This window comes from Cariama cristata, unplaced genomic scaffold (genome assembly GCF_000690535.1).
Source record: "Cariama cristata isolate BGI_N322 unplaced genomic scaffold, ASM69053v1 scaffold14886, whole genome shotgun sequence".
NCBI classification, from domain to species: Eukaryota; Metazoa; Chordata; class Aves; order Cariamiformes; family Cariamidae; genus Cariama; species Cariama cristata.
In genome coordinates, this window is record NW_009622775.1 from 11,898 (window position 1) to 28,135 (window position 16,238).

A 16,238-nucleotide genomic window follows, 5' to 3' on the forward strand; every position below is an offset into this window, starting at 1 on the left:
TAATAAACATTTCATTGAGCTGACAGCTATATGCCATAGTTTTACATGGACTTTCAGAGAAATTGAGAGGGAATAATCAGAGGTTTTCTTCTTGTAGCTTGGCCTTAGGAATACATTTGTGTGTTCGGGTACCATAGCTTGCAAATGACTGTCACAATGTATATTAGCTAAAACTACTTGCTCTCTGCCACTGTTTCTTGATTAAATGGAAAGCATATGACTCAGACCTATTGGACTGTCACATAGTTGGTTAAGATGTGCTCTAATAAATGCAGTATGAATGATGAAGCATAATAAATGTTAATGGTGAAGAATTCTATGTTAGAAGTTGCTGCTTGGATATGAATTATAGGTACTATAATACATATAGGTACTATAAAGCACACAACTAGTGATCTGTAGTATTGCTTTGAAAGAGAAACTGTAGTTTTTTCTTTGATTTTTCATATCTGAAAATCAAGCTTAAGAGGTAAATCTAAATTTATCTCATTATTCTGATATTCCAACATGTAAAGATTTCTTTGTTTGATGGAGTGGTGGGGGAAAAAAACCCCAAGCAGTACAGGAATGATAAAATATGTCAGATAAACTTTAAGATCTGTTTGTATAGCTTCCTGTGTCTGAACCTTTCCTGTGCTGATTTTGTCTATTGACTGTTAATGGAAAATGCAGTTCAGAAATACAACTTTACATGTGATGTTTGTGAAAGGCTGTGGATTAATGTGCTTTGAAATGAAGCCATCTAGGCAGGGATCAACAGTAACTTTATTTGAAGGTCTGATATGTCTGCTAGGCTCTGGACCAGAGGTTGAGAACTGGCTACAGATCTGATAGAATTCTGTATTTAATATGTAGGCTCCAAAGGTCACGTATTTTGAGCTATCAGAGAGAAATATCTTGAGTTTAAAATATATATATATGTCCTGCTGTTTTGGTTAGAGCCATAATTTACCTGCTGAAAGCACCGATGGGCACAGTGTTTAATCAATGTCTTCTGATCTTCAGTAGCTGAAACTATACGCAGCTTCATAGATGCTCGGACTTTGTTAGTGAACTTGTCTGGATTTTTTCAGTATTTAAAATCTTCCCCAGATCAGTATGCATTTTAGTGTTCACTGTTAGTCTATATCTGGAGAATACAATAGAGGTAAACTAGTCATCAAATGTCAACTAAGCAGGATTGTTTTAAGGCTTTGTAGTATATTAAGTTTCTGCCATCCTATATGAGACAAACTATGCTGTCAGTTGAAACAGTGTTTGTTTGTTTGTTTTTTCTTTGTGACTGCCTTTTTTTACTAACTACTTCTGTAAAGCTGCTGTTAGATAGTAATAGTATTTTAGGGCCTGACTAATACACTGTGGTTTAAGGAACTGTAGGTGGCATTGAGTAGAGCAGCCGTAAGACTACTTTAATCTGAAAGTAAGAAACAGCTCATAGAATCCAAAAACTCTGTAGAAGAAACGAAAGTGAACTTCATGTTGTGTTAAAGAAACTTACTGTAAATAGAGTCCATCTATAAACTATTATAACCTCTTTAACACTTCCTTAAAGTGACCTACTTTTCTCTTAAAATCTTCCTAATTCAACTGGTAACTGGTAAAGTTATGTATTCCGACAGTATAATCCTCAAATCTTTGTGTAGACAATGCTGACATGTCTCATTTTGAGCCCATTTAAGACCTGTTAACGTTTTTCAGACTAGAGTAACCTATTAAATAAATACATCAGGAAAAAGCTTTTACTGGTAATCATTGTTTTGCCTAGGTGACTATGGCTGTAATGTATTGTGAGTACATCTGGTACTTCAGTGCTTATCAGTGATCTTTTTTCCTTTAGGCGGTTTCCTAGAAACATGATTGCTTGCTGGTCTTGATCTCACAGCTTTGTGAAGACTTCTTCTCTGATAATGTCAAGTTCAGGCTACCCTCCTAACCAGGGAGCATTCAGCACAGAACAGAGTCGTTATCCTACTCACTCTGTCCAGTACACCTTCCCTAGCACTCGACACCAGCAGGTAAGGAGACATGAGGATTACAAATTTAGCAAGAGTATAATTCGGGTGTTTACTGTACCAAGTGGGATTTTTTTATTATTATTATTTTTTTTAAACCAATGTAATATAAGTCGTTCACATTTGAAAACAGTGGAGCTGCAGACCAATATGCCCTGCTGAGGAGAGCTGCTGCCAGTGTTGCTTAGGTAAATAGTTGTGGGGTGGGGTGGTTTGCTTTGCCCTCTTTTTTTTTTTTTCTGAAAGCATTGCATTTTGATTCTTGAAGATTATATATGTATCTGCTTTTTTACTTGTTTCTTGACTGAAAACTGAGCCTTATAAGTCTGTATCTTTATCAGGGGGAATTAATAAAAACTTCCTGGTTTTATCATTGGTTTCTGGTACTTTGAATAAATTCACAAGAGATTGTGTTAATAAACTTATGTTTTAGTTTTGCTTTAGTTTATTAATGTTTAGTCATGATACTAACTTTGTCCAATGGAAGTAAGGCCAAGTCCATATGCATTCAAAGCAATAAATTTCCTAGAATGTGCAAATAATCTGTCTACAGTTAGTATATGTTTAATGTGAATGCAGTGTTCTGGGTGTAACAAATCCTTTAAGAGACTGGGATCTTGGGGCATTTGTGGGTACTAAATTTTTATGGGGAATTAATCTCCTATTAGGCCCAGGAGCTTAAGAAGTGAACCCATAGTCATCTTTCCTCCACCTGTATAAGGAGTATTGGGCTAGATTCTGTATAAGCTAAATATAGTGCTTGACAAAATTTGTGTGCAAGGTGGAAAATGCGAATTTGACGTGTAAAAACTTGTGTTACGCTCAGAACACAGCTCTAGCTGTGTTCTGCTAGCCAAAATAGGGGTAATGGATTTCTAAGAATCTCCTACTTGGTCATTTCTGCTGAGCATTTATTCTGCCATCCTGTGCTCTCTATGGCATGGTAGGCTGTATAGAGTAGCTGTTGGCTTTAGAACAGCTCAGGTTTCCCTTGTTTTAATGAAGTTCTCCTTCTGCTACAGATACTTCAGATGTTTTGTTCTACTCACATGTTTGCAAAAGGAAATTCAAGAATTGGAACTCTTTGGCTTGCTCTGTGTTTATTTTTAGATAATTTGTAAAAACTAAATCTTATGATAATGACCTATTGCATGTTTTGTAGAGCTTCTCTTTGGTTAACGCCAGGTGCCTATAATTTTTAAAAGCAAGTGGTCAAAGACCTATATATACACATAAGTTGTCTTGTACCTCACTGATTATAAATTATATCAGTCAGAAGATGCATCTTGTCTGACTTGGTCCTAATTAATAGTGTCTTGAGGTGATAACAGAAGAAATTGCCTTAGGGTTGCTGAAACATATTCTCATTTTACCAATTTGTAGTTGCATGTGAAAAAATTTATTTTAAAGGATATCTTTTTAAAGGGTATTCTGCTGCTGCTGACTCTTTTGCATTTTGTTAGAAGTTATTGATAAGTTAGGTGGAATTCTTAGCATAAATATTTAGTCTCATTAATATTAATTTAAAATTTAGAACTGCCACTTACAAACTTTATTTTTTTGAGCTGGAATAAGTGTTTGGTGATCTGGTCTTGTCTATATTTAATATATTTGAAAATGATCATTCTGTCACACCAAATGCTTTTGATCCTGTCTTCTGTGCCTTTGTTCCTGTTAACATCAGAAGTGTGTTTCATTTAGGAATTTGCAGTTCCCGATTATCGTTCGTCTCACCTGGAAGTCAGTCAGGCAACCCAGCTCTTGCAGCAGCAGCAGCAACAGCAGCAACAACTTCGACGCAGGCCTTCCTTGCTTTCTGAATTTCACCCAGGCTCTGACAGGTGAGGATGCTGGTTTTGGCATATATGAATGTGAGTCTTCTATGAGTCTGTGCTTTCTGTAAAGTTAGTTTTAACTTTTGAATAGAAAGATTTTTGAGTTTGACAGGTTTTGTCTAAGTATTTGACTTTATTAGTTGGTCCTCCATTGTTGTAACAGTGTTGGTCTCCTGTGTTTAAGTGTTGTAGCTGTTGTGTAATTCCCCAGTCCCTTTGGCTTAACTAATAGATTTGTTTCGCAGATAGGAAGTGGCAGTCCTTTGCTTTTCCCACACCTCTCCTAACAACACTTTCAGTAAACTTCTGAGAATCCAAGTGCATCTTGCAAACTTTTTAGTGCTGTTTAGGCTAAAAGTGTGTAAAGTTTGTACCTTTGGATGATTTAATCTTGCCGAGTAGAAGCAACAAGTGCAAGAGTTTTTACAGTGTGAATATTACCTGTCATATTGCCTAGATTAGGCTTGCTTATTCAACAGATGGTATCTATGTGGCTGCGCAAGTAAGAAACAACAGAGCTAATTGGGTATTTGAGTTGTAAGAATTGTAAAACACTGAAATGTAGCACAAAATGGACTTCTAGGCACAGAGGACTAAATCAGAGTCTGTGCTACTTTTGGCAAGACACTTGACAGCTTCATATCATTTGTTCCAAATACCCTTTTTGTCACTCTTGTATACCATTCCTGTCTCAGTGTAACTAGATGCAACTGATCTGAGTCCAGTAGGTTAACTGAGGACAAGTATAGTGAACAACTACAGTGAATCATATGTTGTAGTTTAGTTTCAGGCTGGTAGTATCTTACTTCTCAGTAAAATGGGTTACTTCACAGTGGATATTGCTGAATGTTCAAATGTACGTTAGTATTACTGTAAGGCTGATAAGTTCAAGAAAGTTTTCAGACCGTGGTAACATTCGTTTGACTATATACTTGAAGAATATTGGGTGTACTCTGAAAACCAAATTTAGAAATTAAAATCCCACTACAGATCAGAGTAAGACTAACTGGATTGTTGTAAATTAGCAAGAATATACTTCTGTTTAGGGGAGAGGTTACTATATGATTTATGCACCTCAATTCTTTAGTGTATTAGTATGCTTATGTACAGTCATAAGCAAGTGTTACTGCTTGTAACAACCTCTTTTTTTCCTGGACTTTTAGTAAGTATATCTGCTAGGAGCAACTTTATATGCTGAATTACTGCTAGCACTTTATTTTGGCTGTCACTGAGGTGTCTGTTTCTGAACAAATACCAGTGATTCATGTTATGTAAATACTGGTCTAGCTTAAAATCTCATCAGAATATTCCCAGAAAGAAATATTCCCAGAAATAACTTGGAGATAGTGAAATCTGAGGCTTGTATATTGCCTTCATTTTGTGTCACCAAAATGTCAGTAAGGCTCTGTTTTAATGCTGAGCATCATAGTAGCTTTTAGAGTTCTCAAAACTTTGGTTTATAGCAGAAGTAAATCCCCTCCTTGCCCCACATTTGTAAATTTGTGAAAGCTTATTCAGTAGTTCTGGCAAAATACAGAAAACTACTGTTATCTCTTCAGTGGCACTTCACAGGAAGATGTTGAAGCATATGAGGTTCTGTTATGGACATCCCGTGCATTGTACTGTAAAGAAGCTAGCGATACTGTTCTTTTGCATTTTTCTGAGGAGGAGGAGTTTTTAAATGACTCGTGGATTGAATCAATGACTGTTTCTGTCATATAGTAGCATTTTAGTAGAGATCAAGTTCCTAGTAGACTCATGGCTCATTTCAGACATTCTGTGTATATTTAAAAATTACTTGACTGCAAAAATGAAATAATGGAGCTGTTGTGGCCATCTGTGTTCAGTGGAATATAGTACTGTATTTACCTCATGGATTTTTTTTATTTGTAATTTTAATCAGAGCTTTGATTTGACAATATCATTAGAGCAGTGGTAAGTTTCTTTAGGGGTTTGTAATGATAGGTATGCATTTAAACAGTGTCTTTTAAGATTCAAGTTAACTTTCTCTTTTTCGATGGATTTTAACTGTTGTATTTTTGAAGATCACACTTAAAAACGTTTGTCTGCCTTGCTGTTTAGAAGGCACTTCACTAAATTGCATCTCTTGTGTATTTGAGGAGGGTTGAGGAACACCAAATAGTTTTCTTGTATGGAAAATATGTATTTTAATAGTTAATCTCTTCTGTATATTAGGCCTCAGGAAAGGAGAACTGGATATGAACAGCAGTTTCATCCAGGTCCGTCTCAGACAGATCATGATTCACTGGAATCTAAGCGACCACGTCTTGAACAAGTCTCTGATTCCCATTTTCAGCGTGTCAATGCAGCTGCTGTCTTGCCTTTAGTACATCCTCTGCAGGAAGGGTTGAGATCTGCGGATATTAAGAAGGTAAAGCCACTTTTTATTATGATGCGGAAGGTGTAACTTCCTATGTTGTGGCGAGCTATAAGAATTTTTTTCTGTTAGGTAATTTTTTTTATTTGTTTAGGTTCATTCTTTAATCCCAGAAACATTTCTGCTTTTCAATTTAAAGTTGCTGGTAAATTCATGCGAATCCTTTTTTTTTTTTTTTTTTTCTGTAATTAATATTTGTACTGAATGGTCAAAGTACTCCCCTCCGCCCCCTTTCCCGTTTAAGCATTTGAAATGAATCTGCTTATTTACATAACACTAATTATACTTGTCACTTGGGTAAATCTAGGACAATCTGGTATGATGTGGATATTTTTTATTATAGATACTGAATATTGATTAGAGAAATTTGTATAAAGCAGACAACTGTCTCTTAAATGAATATTTAATATCTTCTCTCATGCTCGCACACAAGCACACAGCCTCACACTCCAAAAAGGTGGTGCCTCATGGGTGTGACTGCTGAAGGTGAGCGCTCAAGTCTCTAAACTCAGATCATTTAACATATGGATCTGAAAGGTAATAGGCACCAGATTTTTAAAAATTTGATTACTTGTCTTGCCTTCTCTCTACCATTCCTTTTCTCATGTGAATAAACTGTCTGTGAAGTAAAGTAAAATTATGATAACGTGTGATTTCTTAGTAACTTGCTCTGTTGCATAGCAAAGATAAAATCAAAGGAGGTTGGAGAAACTGAGCTAAGGCATGCAATGTTAACATACTTGCATGTAACTGAATTTTTATACACGCGCTACATATAGAAATCTACTGTCTCAATTTAGAAATACAGCCTAGTATTATCTTGAGGAGAAGTGACATTCAGACATGCCATCTTTCAGTCAGATTGGCTTGAGTGAAGGATGTATTACTGAGCTAGCGTTTGCCAGAGCGGTAGTCATGGAGCATGATGGTCTGAGGGCATAAACAAAAACAAGGTATAACAGTGCTGATGTTAGAGCATGAAGCATGTTGAAATATATCATTTGGAAACAGACAAAAAAGGAAAGACAAAAAAATCAAAGCCAAATGAATAGTGACCTGTCCTCTCTTAAGTCGTTGCTTCTCTTAAATAATGTTAAGTTCAAGAGAACTTAACATTTATGATCACAGCTAACTCCAGATGTACTTTACCAGGCTGGTCATGGTTATCTTCAAGAATATCCTCATCAATATATGTGCAGAGTATTGAGGATTGGCTCTCAAGCAACCCTTCCTTTAAAGATAAAAGATACTGTTTACACTTGTGAAAATGTATTTTTAAAAGGGAGACGTTTTGATCTTATTGTGATTTCAAGGTAAATATTGAAGTGTGCTGTTATTTTTTAAAGGTGGACTTTGAAATTGCAGTATCATAATTGGGCTGCCATGAAATTCTAAAATATTTAGAGCATTAATAAACTGAAATATTGAACTCCTCAACAGAGAGATAGATAACTGGAAATTCTTTTGAATTCATGCATGCTAGTTTGGTTACTGAGCACTCATTCACATGTTATCAGTATGACTAATTTCTCTCAATCTCCCCCTCTACCTCCTGTCCCCATGAAAGGACCCAGCTTTTGGAGGAAAGCATGAGGGACCATCTTCTCCAATTTCTGGTCAGCCTTGTGGGGAGGACCAAAATGCTTCACCTTCAAAGCTGTCAAAGGAGGAATTGATACAGAGCATGGACCGTGTAGATCGTGAAATTGCAAAAGTTGAACAGCAAATCCTTAAACTGAAGAAAAAGCAAGTAAGCATAGCAGACACTACTTTTGTTAACTGCCACTGAAAAAGGTGTGGAAAAACTTCATGTGGTGGTGGTGAATTTTTTGGTTACATGTACCAAATGAACAAGTTAAAAAGGGAAGGTTATGCCTATGATTTTGCTAGAATGTTTCCTAGAACCAATTAAATAGATTGGACATCGTGTAGTTTTAAACTTTTTTGAAAATAGGAGAAAGCTACATAGGAACACCAACAGTCGATGGCTTTATATTTTAAACTTTTGTAGGTGACTAGTGAAACAAGGACACTGTAACTAATGTCAGCTTTAAAAATGACTGCTGGGTGAGGGGAGGCTGTCATCTTTCTTTTTCTGCAGTCTGTGCAAGGGGAGAATCCCTTGCATGCATCTCCAAAGCGAGAGTTTGTACAAAAGTCCCTGGATCGTCTACTTTCACAATGGCAAGAGATCCTAACATCTGGAGCTAAGGTCAGCCTTGGAGGAAGGTGTAGTAGAAGCGGTGCAAGTAAACAGAGAGAGCAGAGAAATAAAGGAGGAAATATCACTTTTTTTAGTATGATCCTGGCTGTGCTTTGCATCAAAGAACTGCACTTCAGCCATTGGAAGCAAAAGAAATGCTTGCTGGCAGTAGTTATTGCCTTCCCAGTAGCTGTTGTGGCCAACTAAACCCACCCTTCAATCTAGGCATCTGTTATTCATTGGCAAAAACAAAGTCCTTGTCTCCTTTTCCTTTTATGACTTTCAAAGATCCAGATAAAAGTAGTCCCAGCTTTACATATTTTATTTTTTTTTTCAGTGGGAGCTCTGTAGGAGTTGCACTATAGGATTTGTTAACTTACAGGTCCAGGATAATAGACGGACAACTCTCTGGAGCAGTATGTTTTTATGGTCTGGAATCCTTTAATTATGTCTGAATTTTACTGACCTGTAAAGTGACCTTCAGCAGAAAAACAAAAAAGGGATGTCACTAAGTACCTGACTCTGTTAATGATGGTTATCTTTTTGTTTGTTCACTTTTTCACAAAATCAGCAAGTACTATGTGTATCATCTATGAAGGTTCATTTGTGCACATTTGTACTACGATTTGACTTTAAAAAAAAAATTGCAAAGTTGCTGTTGCCTGCAATAATTGAGCCTGTTTACTATGGCATTCTGCAAAAATTTTAGATTTTGAATTCTTATGCAGCAATATAGCACATTCTAGCCAGTACTGTAAGACAGAATGGATCCCTAGCATCAGGAGTTCTTTGTTGTATGTTTGTGGCAGACATGGATGAAGGATATTTACAATTAAAAAATGAAGATGTCACAGAACCAGGTTTATTTTATGTGAAAGTAAATCACAGCAGTATAGTAGCTAGGAAAATATCACAGTTTTTTTTTTGCTGTTGGTATTTTCTGTTTGTTTGGTATTGTAACAATCTTGGAACTTCAATACATGTGGAGTGGTTTATTTCTGCTGTGAAGTGTCTTTAGAATGATGTTCTCTGTGGAGTGTTAGAGGGACTTTTCTACCTTTTTAAACAATAAGACAGTAGTAATAATTACACTTGAATATCTACAATGAAGAGAGGCAGCTCTGTGGATTACTTCCTCTGAGAAGGCAGATTTGGTGTGACTGTTCTCCAAAGTTAATATTTTTGTTTAAAGTTAAATAGTGATAAATTACAATGTGACAGTGGCTCTAAATGTCAAGCTGAAACAAGTCTGATTCAATGCAGGTGAGTCTTCTAAACAGTTAATTCGATTTACCAATAGTACAAAAAAATAGTCTTGTTATCGTTCCTGTTGACATTAAAACCATTTCATTCATTCCTTGTCAGTTAAAAAAGAGAAATAACAGGCAGTGCCAACTGTTGATCAGATGTGTATTTTATCTCTGGTGACTAATTACTGGTAAGGGTAACATGGTGCGGATGGCTGATTTTCTTTCTTTCGTCTCTTAGCAACAACTTGAAGAAGAAGCTGCTAAGCCTCCAGAGCCAGAGAGGCCTGTCTCCCCTCCTCCAGTGGAACAGAAACACCGCAGTATTGTCCAAATTATTTATGATGAAAATCGGGTAAGCGTGCTTTTCAGCTGAATGAGTGTAGCTGTGAATCTGACCTGGTGTGCTAAAATTCATTATGTTTTAATTTACTTCTGTGGGGCAATTTTTACTTCTCTTGTTTTATTGATTTGCCTGCCCCTCTTTTAATATTCATTTGCTTCTTTAAATAAAAGACATTTACATGACACTTTTATTCTTGATCACAGGATCCTTCTTCGATATTGTGAGCAGTCTAGGGAAACACATCTATGGATGTCATCCCTAGACCCTTATGTTGAGATGGATAGACAGATATATAAACACACACACACATATATATATATATATATAGCTGTTTGTATGTGTGTAGATAGGTAGATACAAAAAAAAAGCTTCAGAAATTTATCTTGAATTCTCCTTTCCTTACATAAATACTGACAAGCTTGGTTGAAGACCCAACATTTAAATTAACTGAAGGGGAGAAACTGCCCATGTTGTAAGATCCTGTGCCTTCTTTTTAAACTCTGACTTCTGGCGCTTAGGATTTGGATAAATGAACGAATATGAAGAAGTAGTATATAGGTGAATTGTGAGCTTGTGTTGCGTAAGTGGTGAGAAAAGTACGGGAGCTCAGTAATATTGCCAACTAAAGGACTTCCTATCTTTTTTCCCCGGTAGTTTGAGATTAGGGAGTTGGATATCTGCTGGTTTTGAAAGTATTATAATCTTTTGTGAGAGTGATATACGTTTGTTTAATTTCCCAATTTTATTTTGTAGTTTAGAGGAACAGCTAACTTCTATTACAATAGACTATTTTTGAAAATTTGAGGTGGTAAAAAACTGCAACACAATACTAGATTTTATACAGTAGAACTGTGTCCCAAGTTTTCCATGCAGCCTGTTCTCCCATTCCCCCAGTTGTCTGTGAAATTTGATGTATTTACTTAATATAGGACATTAAGGCAATTTGAAGATGTCTTAGCAGGCTGCTGTGCAGCTCCTTCTCTGCTAACTGTGGTTACAGGTGGGGTTTACAACAGAATTTTGAACTTGGTAGTGCCTTCCCCATGTTGTGTATGTGCCAGTAGATGGGGAAATCCATTTTTATGTTGCCTGAGATGGAGTAACGTGTGTCAGTGTACAGTCACCCGTTAACTGCTGCTGTCTGTGTAGCTGTTCATATAGTATTCTACATACAAGGAGAATTACCAAGCTTGATGCATTTGTGAATCCATTTAGTACTTCGTTTGAGTTCTCGTATCAGGAATTACATGTACTGTAGAATGGCAATATTGATGGGACTTAATCCAAATAGCAAGTGTCAATACTCACTGTCTTATTTAAAGGGTTATTAAAGATGCATTAAGCCAGTTGTGTACCTAGCACTTGTTCGGTGTCTTTTCTTCTACAGTTGTAGAAGAGGACAGTCCCCTTGGCAGCTTTCATCTTCAAACCATGCAGTTTAGTATAATTACTTCTAATAATCAACTACTCTTGGCTAAAATTTGGTTAAAGTAGTAGGGCTAGAGTTCAATTTTAAATGTTTTGTGAGCAGAAAAAACATTGTACCAGGGTAATACTGTAATATTTCCTTGATATATAATTATTTTGTACAGCAGTGAGTTCCAAAGAATTTCTCAAGATTGAAATTACCTGGAAAGAGGTTAGAATTTAGCAGAACACTTTCTAGTAATAACTGCTTTATGGTTTAGTTTCTTCTATATTTTTCTTTGCAGATGTCATAGGGCTAGCACATACAACTATTGGGGGGAAGGAAGCAAGTTTGAATTAGTATGTTGGGTCATTTCAGATAGTCTTGTCTGCTGACAGAAAGCTTTGGAAGATCGTACAGGCTTGAAATGGATTTGTGAAAGCCAACTTTCTCATCCAGTGCTGCCTCCTTGAGGGTCAGAATTGTTTTGGGGTCTTGACCAAGTGTGAAGGAAGGAGGACCTCTGACATAGTTTTCTGTGTGTGTGCGTATGTACACATTGATTCACACTCCCAGAGTTGGCAATTGGAGAATTTTAGTCTTTTAATTCCATTTTTCAAACCTAACTATACTTCATTTTACTGGATACCTTTCTTCCTCTTAATAATTATTTGCTGTATTATTTATTAAATTCATGTTCTTTTTGAGCTGCAGAGGTCAGTTTCTGCTTTTATGCTCTCTCAGCTTCCAAACATGGAGATGAGAGTAGTAACTGCACAACTCAAGTACAGATTTCTTGATTTGCTGAGGCAACATTGCAGAAGTAGGTTAAGAAGGATATAGTACGGTCAGACAGGGGTTTAGCAGGTAGGGTAAGTGAAAGAGTTCAGATACATTTTTGACACTAACTTCAGATGCTTTACTTAGACTATACAAAAAAATCTTATTTGCAGAAAAAAGCAGAAGAAGCTCACAAGATTTTTGAAGGTCTTGGTCCAAAAGTTGAACTGGTAAGTTGTGAGGTTTTTTTTCTTTTGTTCTATTTTCTGCATTGCCAGTTGCTGTAATTGTGTTGTGTAAACAGATACAGTTCTATATTTATGTGTAAAAGAAGGATATGTTTAAATGCGTTGGTGAATTGGGGCTTGAGTGAACTGATTTGCTGCATAAGTGCAATTTGTAAAATAGATTTGAATCTATTTGAAAGAACAGTTTGAAATATGAAAAAAATTAAATACTGTCATATACATAAGTAGTTATAATGATCTAATTTTAAGTAATAAAATCGATGCTTTGTGTTGAATATCTTCTAGTCCCTTCAGATTGCTGCTTCTCAAATTTAGTGCACTGTTGGCAGAATACTAAAATATTGTTAAATATATTGCATATACTTTTAGAATTACATGCACTGAAAAGTACTAAGCGTACCTTTCTAATCCAAAATTGTAGCCACTTTACAACCAACCATCAGACACAAAGGTCTACCATGAAAACATCAAAACGTAAGTGCTTTAATGTCTTGTCATTGTACCATTTAAGGGATCTAGACTTAAACATTCACTCATATTTTTCATTGCTGTGATTTCCAGCTAGGATGTGTGTACTTTAACCGTAATTAAAAGCATCCAGTCCATGTAGCTTTCCAATTTCTATGTTGTAGAACAGTGCTGGAAGACCTGTGTTATATGTACTGAAGGCAGAGGTAAACCATAACTTTTCATCTTAACGACAAAAATAACTCAAAAAATTTAAGTTGGTAATGCTTGTGTTTTTCAAAGTCTAAAATAGCAAATTTGACATAGATAAGTCTAGTCAACTTTGCCTGAATGTACTGTTCAAAGAAATGTTTCAAAAGTTACTGCTGTCAGTAAACCATAGGAGGAGTCCTGATGATTTTTTTTTTTTTTTTTTTTTTGGTCAATTATCTGTTTATTTATTGACGTAACCATGTACTCATTTTCTGTCATGGGCTATGAGCAGAGTTATTGCATGCTACACTTACTTGTTACTTAGGGCAAACCAAATTCAGTGATTTGAAATAAACTGGTTGTGTTCTCCTGGAAGGAACATGGATTTTGAAGAAAATAATTTTTTTGTTTCTTTTTTAATATAGAACTTGTTTCTCAAATCTGTATGAGCTATGTGGGTTTTTTTAGTTCACTGAAGCAAATATTGTTTATAAATTGAAATAAAGTTTTAATAGATTCATTTTTAAATGTGTTTGTTGAGCTTATTTGTACTCAAATTTGAATGTCCATAAAACAGACCTTCTCCATGGTTGTTTTTTGTTGCATCTGGTTACTTTGAATGTCTCAGTTCTGCAGAGTTGGTGGCGAACTCATTTCTCCACAGAAAGTCATTCATAACATAGAACAAGATCTTAATTTTTACCTATCTGTGTCAAACCAATGCTGATTTCACTCTGTAGCAATGTTATGAGACGCCAAAATAGTGATTGCTCCATTGCAAAAAAATGAGCTTATTGTGAAAATATGTATCGTTACCAGACTTTGGTGAACGTAATTGCTGAATTTTAACTGTCACGAAAGTGCATATTTCTTGCAAATCTTCTTTGAGGAAGTCCCACTCTATTGTAACTATGAAGACCAAGGCCTTTTTATGACTTCTCTAGGATAGTACCTGGCAAGAAAATATTTACTTTCATACCTCGCTTTGAAACTCAAATACTGGTGTTTTTGAGACAAACTTTACTGCTGTGGCATGATTATCCTGGTTCAAATTTGTTGAAGAACATTACTCTCTTCATAAGATTTGCTTGTTCATAACCAATTTCTGCACTACTAGTTTTTATAAAAGAAGAAATAAATTGTCACTTTGAGGTGTGAAGAAATGCACAGTGAGTTACGTGGATATTATTAAGTGCTATAACTTTTACTACCATTTTGTAGTATTTTGTAAGTACAGAAAAAATCCTACAGATGGCTGTTCTTTAAAAACTTCTGTTAAAGAAAAAAGTAATTCTTGCTCCACTTCTGCAAATCTATCTCTATAGTGTTGCAAAATACTTTTTTTTGAGTAATATATTGTAAAGCTGTTAACTTTAGGGTTGAATTACAAATAACTTTTTTTTACCCCCAAAGCATAGTATCTTAAGCCAAATTTATTCATTTTAGCATATTGCCTCTCTTGTGCTGAAGGAGAGCACCTAGCTTGAAATTGGAAGCTTTTGCGTCTCAATTGCTTATTCCAGCTATCTTCAACAATCTTCTCTCTGATAAAAGAAAGTATTAGTTAAATGATTGTTTCAACAGGAATTTTCCCTCTATTTTCTACCTCAAAAATATTTTTCATAATAATGACCTGGCATCTAGAATCTATATGGCCTTTGTTGAGTAGTTTTTAATTGCTTGATTCTTATGTAGTTCACAATTCTTTTCTAATTTTGTTTTCCAGAAACCAGGTGATGAGGAAAAAGCTAATACTATTCTTCAAAAGAAGAAATCATGCAAGAAAACAACGGGTAATACTACCATCTTTTTGGTTGGTTTTCTGTCTGGATACTTGACTTGCATTCCCAAATGTATCACGTAAATCCTATTGATTAGAAAAATAAGATCTTAAGCTAAAATTCTGTTGATTTATTGGAAAATATACTGCATGTTTATAACTGTGGCTTCTTGATTATTTGACTGAAAATCATCTAAAGTACAATAAGGAAAAAGTTTTTTTCCTTTCCTTTTCTTTTCTTAAAGAGTTTGAATGGAAGAGACCCAGTGAAAATCTTTAACTGTCATGCTTCATCTCTCTTTGAATTTCTTTTCTTATATATTAGCTATAGTATCTGAAAGAAAATGGGGCAGATCTCTGATTTTTGAAGTCTGACAGCATGTTTGATCAAACTTGTGTATGTTGGGTACCAGTATTAGTTGACTTAATGCTTTCTGTTGCATGCTGTTGTAGCAAGTGTACAAAGTCAAAAGGCTCTTTTGGGTGGTGTCTGAAAGCTCGTTTTTTGTTACTAAGAATAGCAGAAAGTTATACATCAAATTGGAAGATTCCACCATGAAAATGTAATGAAGTATTTTTCTTCTTATGGTCCTATAGTTTTTTTATGTAGGAGCAACCCCCTACATGTTGCTGAGATTGAGGACATACTGTAATTATTCCAGCCCCTTTGTCTTAATTAAAAAGTTAAAATAAAATAAATAAAAATGAAACAATGAAACCAATTCCACTAGTTAAAAGCCTGGTACCAGAAGATGTGAGGTTTCTGGAAGGCAGTAATAACATTTACCAAATACCATTTGGTGTGTAAAGCAAAGAAATAGTGTGTAATATTCAAAATCTACATTTTTATGTGCAATTCCTCACCTTCTCTCTGCTGAAAATTGGGTATATGTCGTCTTCAAAATGGAAGCTGCTAGAGCAGGAGAAATATGTCTGTTTATTCCAGGAGCCTACCCGTGTTATGTGTACTGATCACTTAGTGTATTCTTGTTTAGTTCAAGGTTTACTTTTGGAATTTAACAGGAACAGAAAATCTGTCAACGTTATGATCAGCTGATGGAGGCATGGGAGAAAAAGGTTGACAGGATAGAAAATAATCCACGCAGGAAAGCTAAGGAGAGCAAAACAAGGGAGTACTATGAAAAACAATTTCCAGAAATCCGGAAGCAAAGAGAACAGCAAGAACGATTCCAAAGGTATTACCATGGATTTGAAATACTCCCACAAAATATCTTTTAGGACTTAAGTTTCAAAATTATTTGTAATAAAATTGGCTCAGCTTAATGGTTAAGTTTTATGTACGTAATTTTATTCCTTAAAA

At 35.5% G+C, this 16,238-nt stretch overlaps 1 protein-coding gene across 1 annotated transcript in view; it reads left to right on the forward strand.

Annotated features, from left to right (window-relative positions):
- Positions 1-1,831: 1,831 nt before the first annotated feature.
- The window catches only part of LOC104157148 (nuclear receptor corepressor 1-like), a gene marked incomplete at its 3' end in the record, with an annotated part of 39,387 nt that continues 24,980 nt past the window's right edge, over positions 1,832-16,238 (forward strand). Inside the window, exons 1-9 of the mRNA XM_009702483.1 lie at positions 1,832-2,015; positions 3,714-3,853; positions 6,044-6,239; positions 7,813-7,995; positions 9,937-10,050; positions 12,403-12,459; positions 12,899-12,951; positions 14,864-14,930; positions 15,941-16,113. Coding sequence (XP_009700785.1) covers positions 1,908-2,015; positions 3,714-3,853; positions 6,044-6,239; positions 7,813-7,995; positions 9,937-10,050; positions 12,403-12,459; positions 12,899-12,951; positions 14,864-14,930; positions 15,941-16,113 — 1,091 coding nt within the window. The remainder of the gene's footprint in view (positions 2,016-3,713; positions 3,854-6,043; positions 6,240-7,812; positions 7,996-9,936; positions 10,051-12,402; positions 12,460-12,898; positions 12,952-14,863; positions 14,931-15,940; positions 16,114-16,238) is intronic.